The sequence below is a fragment of the Centrocercus urophasianus genome, unplaced genomic scaffold (assembly GCF_019232065.1).
Source record: "Centrocercus urophasianus isolate 14NV4802_14NV808 unplaced genomic scaffold, USGS_Curo_1.0 seq_102, whole genome shotgun sequence".
NCBI lineage: Eukaryota > Metazoa > Chordata > Aves > Galliformes > Phasianidae > Centrocercus > Centrocercus urophasianus.
This window is the reverse complement of record NW_024884165.1, coordinates 7293-16839: the sequence shown is the minus strand read 5'-3', so window position 1 is coordinate 16839 and position 9547 is coordinate 7293. Positions and strand designations below refer to the sequence as shown.

The following is a 9547-nucleotide window of genomic DNA, read 5'->3' as shown; positions in this document are numbered from 1 at the left end:
ATATGTATTAAAACGAAGTAGGGGAGGACCGCCAACCCCCCACCGGACCCCAATATCCGTAGGGACCCCCTAAGAAACCCCAAACGGGAGGACCGCCCCCCAGGGACTCCGTTAGCTATGGGAACCACCCCCCAAGGACCCCAGAACAGGGGAGGACCCCTCCAGGGACCCCTAGGGGGACCGCTCCCACGGACCCCACCACAGAAACGATCCCAGGGGGGTGGGTGATGAGGGTCCCATAAGAATGGATGAGGGGCTGTGGGGCTGCCCCACATTGGGTCCCAGTGGGAAGTTGCGGGACAGATGTGGGACGGCCCCCTATGCATGAGACTCAATGGGAGCTTCTGGAGCAGCTCCATGTGCAAGACCCAATGAGAAGCTGTGGGACAGAGATGGAGCAGCCCCAGAGGTGGTGCGCAAGGGAGGATACGAGGCAACCCCACGTGTGGGTCCTATGGGAAAGTGTGGAGAGCTCCACATGTGTCCCAAAAAGAAGCTGTGGGGCAGCTGAATATACATGGGTCCTACAGGAAAGCTATAGGGCAGTCCCACATGTGGATCCTATGGGATCCACCCCACAGCGCAGTCTGAGCCATAGCAAGATTCATAGCACAGCCCTGACCCAGAAAGAGAAATATGGGGGGACCTACAGAGAGATCAAGATCCACAGTGTGACCCATAGTAGGGCTGTGATCCACAGAGGAACCCATAGCAGGATCTGACCCATTGTGAGACCCATAGGGGGACTCAGACCCACAGGGGAGCTGTGACCCATAGAGGGGCCCCAAAGCAGGACACGTAAAGCATCCCATAGCAGGATGTGAACCATAGTGAGGTGTGGCCCATAGCCCCTATAGCCAGACCCACAGGGAGCCCTGACCCATACATACGACACCTGTTGCCCCCCCTTCCCACTCCCAGCCCCACAGAATTCCTTGGCCTCATAGAACTGTGGGGCAGTGACATTTATTGCTGAAAGAGCAATGGGGCGGCTCTACAACAGGCTCTGGCCCTGCACCAAGACCCCCAACTGCCCCATATCTCCCCACAGCAGCTCTACAACACTCCCAACCCCAAAGCAATCCCAAGCCCCATACACAGCGATGCTCCCCAGCCCCACAGCTGCCTCACAGCAGCCCCACTCCTCCCCCCAGCCCCACAGCACACCCATCCCCATTGCTGCCCCCTATCTCCCCATAGCAGTCCCATGGCATTCTCCAGCCCCACAGGTAGCACCCGCACATTTCTCCATAGCAGCCCCATAGCGCTCCCCAGCCCCACAACCCCCCCCCCTCCCCCCCCCCCCCCCCCCTCATTCTTTCTGAGCACCGGCCCCGCCGCCACCGGCCCCGCCCTCCTTCATCTCTTTGTAGCGCCGCCGGAAGAAGCCGACCTGGAGCGGAAGGGGCGGAGTCAGCGTCGAACGCTGTGGGCGGGGCCTCCCGGTAGCCCCGCCCTCCATTACCCCCGCAGAGACTGCTCCCCGCGCAGCCCCGCTCTCACCTTACGCAGCACCGCTCCCGCTGCAGCCGCCAGCAGCAGCCCTGCCGCCACCGCGCCCAGCGTGGGGCCCAGCGGCACCGGCGGGGATGCGGGGCGGAGCTCCGTGCGGACCTGCGGGACGGGGCGGGGTCAGCCGGGGGGGGGACCAGGGGGCTCCGAGGGGCTCTCGTGGGGCTCGGTGGGAATTATGGGGCTTCATTGGTTCTACGGGGTCTACGGGGCTCTATGAGGCTCCGGGGCATCCACGGGGTCTGTGAGGAGCTATGGGTTCTGTACGGCTCTGTGCGCCCAATGGGGCGCTATGGGGTCTACAAGGTTCTGTGGGCTCCGTCGGGTTTATGGGTGCTATAGGGTCTATAGCGTTCTAGGAGGTTTCGCGTGCTCAGCACGGCGCGTGCGGCTCTACGGACTTTACAAGGCTCTGGAGGGCCTGCGGGGCTCCATGCGCCCCACGGGGCTCAATGGGTCCCCCCTCCCAAAGCCCCGCCCACCTCCAGGCGGTCCCGCCCCACATTGCGGTAGCGCGGCTCGGGCTGCAGCTGAACGGAGCTCTCCAGTTCCACGTGGGGGAGGGGCAGCTGCCGGGAGAGGAGGGGGGGCACTGCGCCGCGGCCCCGCCCACAGCGCTCCCCCACGCCCAGCCCCCCTCATCTCCCACCCCATAGCACCCCACTCCTCCCGCAGCCCCACAGCACATCCAGCCCCGTGGCTGCCCCACACCTGCCCCAGCAGCACAACCCACACGATAGCGTTCTCCAGCCCCATAGTAACCCTTTTGCAACCCCACAGCACTCGCCAGCCCCACAGCTGCTACCACATGTCCCCTTAACAGCCCCATAGCACATCCCAGCCCCGCGGCAGTCCCGCATTCCCCCATATATATCTCACTTCATAAAGTTCTCTGGCACTCCCAGACCTATGGCAGCCCCATAAACTTCCCCAGCCCCATTGCATTCTCATGCCCTACAGCTGCCCCATGGCTGCCCCACAGCACCTCCAACCCCCCATGTCCCCATCGCGTTCCCCATCCCCAAAGCTGCCCCCTGGGGCCATGCAAAAACCCCACAGACCCCATAGATCCCAACGGCCCTTCCCACACCACCACGCAGCCCCAATACCCCACCCCACATCTCCCCGCAGCCTCATATTACATACCACATAACACCGTTCCACACCTCCCGACATCCCCACACCAAATACCGCCATATCCCCCCTACATCCTGTTGCCCCGCACCCACCTGCTGCACCCAGTTCCACCGCAGCCGCCCCCCAACGCTGAACTCCACGCCCCCGGGGGGCAGCGCGGGGCCCCACGGACAGCGCCACTCCAGGCAGGCGGCCACGCTGCAATCCTATTGGTGGAGAGCGGCCGGGGGGCGGGACCGGGGGTGGGGTTACAAAGGGGCAAAGGAACAGGGCGTGGCAAGGGGGCGGGGCGTATAGGGTGGGGTTACGGGGGAGGGGCGGGGCCATATAGAATCGATGCGCGAGGGGAACGAGGAGCACGTCCCAGGAAGACGGTGGGGCTAAGGGGAAGGGCGGGGCCATGCGGCAGCGGGGCGGAGCCGAGGAGGGGCAGAGTTATGGGGAGAACGCGGCTTGGGGCGGGGGCAATAAGGGGGCGCGGCCAAGAGAAGGGGGTGGGGCCATGGGGCACTCACCACCACCGGGTTCCGCAGCAGGGGAGGGGTGGGGTCCTGAACCCCCGAGGAATACGGGGCAGGCTCACAGCCCTGTGGGAGAATGGGGGGCACAGTGGGGCCAGCAGTCTGTGGGGCAGAGCCCCCCCGAGCAGGTCTCATCTCTACAGAGAGACGCATTTCTATAGCAGAACTGTAGACCCTATAGCAAAACCCCAGCCCCGTAGGGAACCCCCACACCCGCAGGAAACCCCCAGCCCCACTGGGGACCCCCACACCTGGAGCAAATACTCAGCCCCATAGCAGACCCCCCCATACAGTCAGCCCCATATCGTCAGCAGCTTCCAGTCCCAAAGGGAGCTCCCAGGCCCGCAGCAGGACTCAACCCCGTTAGGGAACCCCCAGCCCCATAGTGAGCCCTATGAATGTCCCAATAGCAGGCCCCGATCTCCACAGTGGGGCCCAGCCCCATAAGGAACCTCTAGACCCATGGCTGACCCCCAGCCCCAAAGGGAAACCCCCAAGCCCATAGGGGAACCCCTGACACATAGAGAAATCCAGCCCTACAGCAGGACCCATACCCATAGGGGAAACCAGACCCTATAGCAAAACCCCATCCCTGTAAGTGTCACCACCCCCCAACAATCCACAGCAGAGCCCCAGCCTCATAGGAGAACTCCAGACCCATAGCAGAATCCAAACCCGTAGCAGAACCTAGCCCCACAGTGGGACTCAACCCCATAGAAGATCCCCAAACCTACAGTGAGCCCCCATCCCCATAAGCATCTCCAGCCCCACAGAAGAACCCCATCCCCATAGGGCATCCCCAGACCCATAGAGGAATGCAGACCCACGGTGGAATCTGGCCCCATCGTGGGACCCAGACCCATACAGAACTTCCAGCCCCACAGCAGATCCCCGTGCACCTCCAGACCCATTGCAAGACCCGGACCAATAACAGGACCTGGCCCTGTAGCAGAACCCACCCACAGCAGCACCCAGGCCCCAGGCCAACCCCAAACCTGCCGACCCCAGGAAGGGGGTTGGGGTCTGAGACCACTGGGGAGGGGGGGGCAGGGCTGTGGGGGGGGGGGGGGGGGGCAGGGACAAATGGGGCCGAAAGGACGCGACGGGACAGCGGGGGCCGCGGGACGACCCAAGGAATTCTACGGCGCCCCACGCGCCCTGCGGGGCTCTACAGGCTTCTACAGGACAGCGGGCTCTACGGGGCTACGGGGTTCCGCGGCGCGCCCCCAGGGCCCTCCGGGCTCCCTTTGCTTCCGCGTCCCTGCCGACCCCGCCCCCACCCGCGGCCCCGCCCGAACCTGCGGCCCCACCACCCAGAGCTCCTCCCAGAGCTCCGCGCCGCGCAGCCTCGTGGGCACCCGGACGGTGGCGTTGCCGGGGGGGCGGCGCGCGCCCTGCGCCGCCAGCTGGTAGCGGTGCTGAACCGCGGTCTGTCCTGCGGGCACCGAGCGCGTGGAGGACGGCGAGCTGCGGGGCGGCAGGACGGAGCGTCAGGGTGCGGCCGGGCACCGCGGGGATGCGGGACGGCCGCGGGGACGGCGGGGGAACGCGTGGGGATGCGGGGGCGGCCGCGGAGATGTGGGGACGCTGGGGAACCCGCAGGGACGTCCCCTGTCCGTAGGGATGCGGCACTTTGGGTCGCCGGGACGGCCGTAGGGACGTGGGGTGACGGGGACGCCCATGGGGATGTGGGGAGGGGGGCGGCTGTGTGGGGCGAGGAGACGCGGATACGGGGCGGCGGCACCGGGGGGATGTGGGGCACGTGGGGGGCCCACCTGGTGAGCAGCAGCACAACGCTGTACAGCACTGGGAGCACGGCACGCACCTGATGGGGGCTCACGGGTGGGGGGACGCTGCGGGGACAGCGGGACACGTGGGCTCACGTTGCATCACTGTGTCAGCCCCAGTGTCACCACCTCACCCCGTGTCACCCACTGTCAGACACACAGCATCCCATCACGTCACACCGTGTCACAGTGCCACACAATGTCACAGTGTCACAAAACATCACACACAGTGTCACTGTCACAACCCCACAAGGGTCACACTGTGTCACATACTGCCACCCATGTCACTCACACCGTGTCACACCACGGCACATCACTGCATCACTAGCCGTGTCACCTCATGTCAGTGTCACGGTGTCACACGCAGTGTCACACAACATCAAAGGAACCACCCCACCAGTGTCACATAGCACAGCGTTAGCGCCACAGTATCACACCGTGTCACCCTCTATCAAATTCCCAATGTCACACCATGTCACACAGCATCACGTGATGTCACCGTGTCACACTGTCACCCAGTGTCACACCACGTCACACCATGTCACGATGTCACAGCCCCACACAGCACTGCAGTGCCACCCATGGCCGTGCGGTGTCACAGTGTGATGCCGCAGTGTCACCCACCTGCTGGCCAACGCCACCACCTCCACTCTGTCCCCCAACTCAGCCTCGTGGGGCACATCCATGGTGACAACAAACACAAGCTGGGGGGCACAGGATGTGGGGCTCAGCCCCATAGCACCCCATGGGGTCTCACGGAGTCCCATGGAGCTCCACAGGGCCCACAGCACCCCACAGAGACCCATAAGGCCCTATGGAGCCCCATAAAGCACACAGTGCCCCACAGAGCCCATGCAGTCTCATAGCTCCCCATGGCACCCCATGGAGCCCTTAGAGCTTCATAAACTACCATAGAGCCCACAGCACCCATAGCTCTCCATAGCACCCCACAGCATCTCATAGAGCCCCCTAGATCCCACAGCACCCCACAGCATCTCATAGAGCCCCCTAGATCCCACAGCACCCCATTGCATCTCATAGAGCCCCCTAGATCCCACAGCACCCCATAGCATCTCATAGTGCCCAATAGGGCCCATAGAGCCTTGAAACACCCCACAGAGCCCTTAGAGACTCTCAGACTCCCTTAGAGCCTATAGCATCCCACAGAGCCCCACGGCACCCCACAGCACCCCACAGAGCCCCACAGCAGCCCACCTGCTGGCCGGCCCACAGCACAGGGTGGCTGATGTTGCAGAGGATGCGCCCACCTCCTGGAGACACTGAGCTGCAGTGCTGTGCCAGGGACCTGTGGTGGGGCTGTGGAGCACTGGGTCAGCAGTGGGGGGTGTGTGGAGGGACCTGAGGTGGGATCTGAGGGTGGGGTAAGGAGGTTTGGGGCCATCTGATTGGGGTTTGGTGTTTTGGGGACATGGGATTCTCTGTGGTCTTGAGGGCATCTGGAGAAACTCAGGGGTCTTGAGGGCCTCTGGATGGGATTGGGGTCAGCTAGATGAGGTCTGTACTCTTGAGGGCATCTGGAATGGGTTTGGGGTATGGGGACATGCAGGAACCTATAGGAACTTGAGGAAATTTGGGGCCTTGGGGACATCTGTAGAGGCTGTGAGGATCTCAAGGGCATCTGGATGGAGATTTGGGTGCTGTAATGACATCTATGGGGTCTTGAGAACACCGGGATGGGATTCTGGGGGTCCTGAGAGCATCCGGAGGGGCTCTTGGGGGCCTGAAGGAGTGTGGGGCAGCCCCTGTGGTGCGGCGGTTCCCCCGCTCCCCGTGGGCACCTGCAGCGCAGTGGCCTTGCGGTAGGAGAGCGCCTTGGGGTGCTGCAGCTCCACGTGGGCCCCATAGGCGTCCTCCCCGACGTTCTGCACGGTGACGGTGACGGTGACGTCCTCAGCGGCACCCACCACCAGCTCCTCCAGCCTATGGGGCGGCGGCAGTAGGTGTGGGGGGGGGAGGTGGGGTGCCCCGCACGAGGTGAGGCCACGGGGGAGACATACCCTGGAAAGCCGACGGCCACGCGCAGCTCGGGCACACACTGGTTGTCCTCACCACAGTTCTTCTCGAAGGGCAGCTGGGGGCCGGCGCACAGGCCTCCATCCCAGCCTCCCAGCGCACGCCCCGGCTGCATCCATTCTGCTCCATCCCCCACATCTCCGTCCTGTCTCTCCATGCGCCCCATGTTTCCAACCCAACTTTTACATCCATTCCATGTCTCCATCCCTCCCAATGTCCATCCTGAATTTCCATCCCTTCTCCACTCATCCCAACCATCTCCATTCCATCCATCCCATCGCCTCCATCCCCATCCATCCCTCTCCCCATACCAATTCCCACCCCACGTTCTCCACCCACCCCACGCACCCATCCCGTCCCTCCAATCCCATCCCATCCCTCCATCCATGCACCCCAAATTCCCACTGCAACCGTCTCCGTCCTGTCCCTCCCTCCCATCGCACCCTCTCCATCCCCATCCCACCTCCCCCCACCCCACGCTGCCATCCCATCCCATCCCATCCCACCCCACCCCACCCCATCCCATCCCTCCGTCCCACCTTCTCCAGGCGCCCACCGCAGCGCTCCGTCCCTCCCAACGTTTCCTGAACACTTCCCGACCCCCTCGCCCGCTCCAGGCCCCCACCCACCTCTCACCCCCCGCTCTCCCTCCCCTCTCGCCCCCCGCCGTTCCCGTACCGCGGCGCTCACGGCCCACTGCGTGTCGCGGCTGAGCGCCACGCGCAGCCCCTGCTCGTGCTGCAGCGCGTCCCCGCGCGCTTCGAAGGCCACCCGCAGCCCCACGGGGCTCAGCGTGTCTGCCGGGCAGCCCTGGGGACCCACACACAGCGCCCGTGGCGGCGGCGGCCCCGCGCGGGGCAGCTCCGCGCCCCCGGCACCCGCGCCGCACGCACCGCCAGAGCGACGCCGAAGGTCCGGCAGCGGAGCCCCTCGGCCACGTGCGCGGTCCCGTTGCTCCTGGCGCCGCCCGGCACGAAGACGGCGCGCGCGGCGCGGCCGGGGTCCAACTGCAGGCGGTAGCGGAGGGCGGCGCCGAGGGAGCCTGCGGGCGGCAGGACGCGGCGCTGCGTGGCTCTGCGGGGCGCTGTGGGGCCCGGCGGGTCGGGGGGCGTCGGGAGGGGTTGTTGGGGAGGGCCGATGGGACTCGAAGGGTCCTGAGGGCGCCCGGAGGGGCTGGGGGTCCCGCGGGTAGCCGATGGGTGGGCGCCCGCCCACGGGGGGCCCGTGCTCTCACCCAAGCTGTCACGGCTCTTCTTGGTGCCGACAAAGCAGACTTCGGCTGTGGTCACCACCGCGGCCCCGGCGGCGCTCAGCTCCTCCTCCTCTGCCCGGTGGCAGTCGAGGGCAGACGTCGGGATTTCCGGGGGACTGAAGGTCACCGTCACCTCAACCTTCAGCACAGGTGGGGACCTGCGGGGCGGCGGCGTGGAGGAGGGGTGAGGTGGGAAGGGGTTGGGGGTGGGGGTAGGGGTGGGGATGCGGACAGGTTGGGGTTGGGAATGGGAATGGGTATGGAGATGGGGTGGGATGGGACGTGGCTGGTTGAGTTTGGGGATGGGGAGTTAGGGCTGGTGTTTGGCCGGGATTAGGGTCAGAGATGGCAATGTATGGGGCTAGGCCGTTTGAGCTGGGGATGGTATGGGGCTGGGACTGGCAATGGGGCTCCGGTGCGGCACTCCCACCTGAGCAGCAGCACCTGTCCCTGTGCGCCTACAGCCAAGTCCGGCAGTCTGTCCCCCGTCAGGTCGCGGCCCCCACTCAGCGCCTGCCCAAAGTGCTGCGGGGCGCTGCGGAACGAGGAGCCTGCAATGCGCTGTGGAGGACAGAACGCATGAGGGTGGGACCCGACCTCCAAGCGGCAGCTGTGCACTGTGGGGTCTGTGGGACCTGGGGGCTCTGAAGGGCCCTTCGGGGTCTTTGGGATCTATGGGACGCTGTGGGGTTCGGTGGCTCTCAGTGGGGTGGTCCCACCTGGCTGTAGTGGTCACTTATGCCACCCTTCTCCCCACAGAAGATGTAGACAGCGCCACGCTCGTCATCCTCCATGGGAGCACCCACGGCCACATCATGCAGCCCGTCCCCGTCGATGTCCCCAAGGCGAGCAACGCTGGCCCCAAAGCGCCCCAGTGGGTGTCCGGCCTGACCCCGCAGCATCCGGTGGCACCACAGCGCACGGCCCTACAGCAAGCAACACGTGGGGGGTGCGGGGACAGGTGTGGGTCAAGGCTGGGACAGGAATGGGAATGGGAATGGGATGGGATGAAGGTAGGGGTGGGGATAGGGATGGGGGTAAGGATGGGATGGGTGAGGGGATAGGGATGGGATGGGGTGGGGTGGGGTGGGATGAGATGGAGTGTAATGGGATGGGGTGGGGTGGGATGGGATGGGATCGGGTGGGATGGGATGGGATGGGATGGGTGAGGGGATAGGGATGGGATGGGATGGGGCGGGGTGGGGTGGGGTGGGGTGGGGTGGGATGAGATGGAGTGTAATGGGATGGGATGGGGAGGGATGGGATGGGATGGGATGGGATGGGATGGGATGGGATGGGATGGG

General features: G+C 65.1%; 1 protein-coding gene across 1 annotated transcript in view; it reads right to left on the bottom strand.

Moving 5' to 3' along the window:
• Window positions 1-1312: 1312 nt before the first annotated feature.
• The window catches only part of LOC122167023 (integrin alpha-D-like), a gene marked incomplete at its 5' end in the record, with an annotated part of 15521 nt that continues 7286 nt past the window's right edge, over window positions 1313-9547 (bottom strand). The window contains 16 exon segments of the mRNA XM_042831235.1: window positions 1313-1393; window positions 1504-1614; window positions 1995-2081; window positions 2742-2855; window positions 3165-3236; window positions 4469-4637; window positions 4946-5023; window positions 5582-5661; window positions 6173-6274; window positions 6757-6898; window positions 6976-7049; window positions 7670-7801; window positions 7885-8033; window positions 8226-8401; window positions 8674-8804; window positions 8963-9169. Of these exon segments, the coding sequence (XP_042687169.1) occupies window positions 1313-1393; window positions 1504-1614; window positions 1995-2081; window positions 2742-2855; window positions 3165-3236; window positions 4469-4637; window positions 4946-5023; window positions 5582-5661; window positions 6173-6274; window positions 6757-6898; window positions 6976-7049; window positions 7670-7801; window positions 7885-8033; window positions 8226-8401; window positions 8674-8804; window positions 8963-9169 (1905 nt within the window).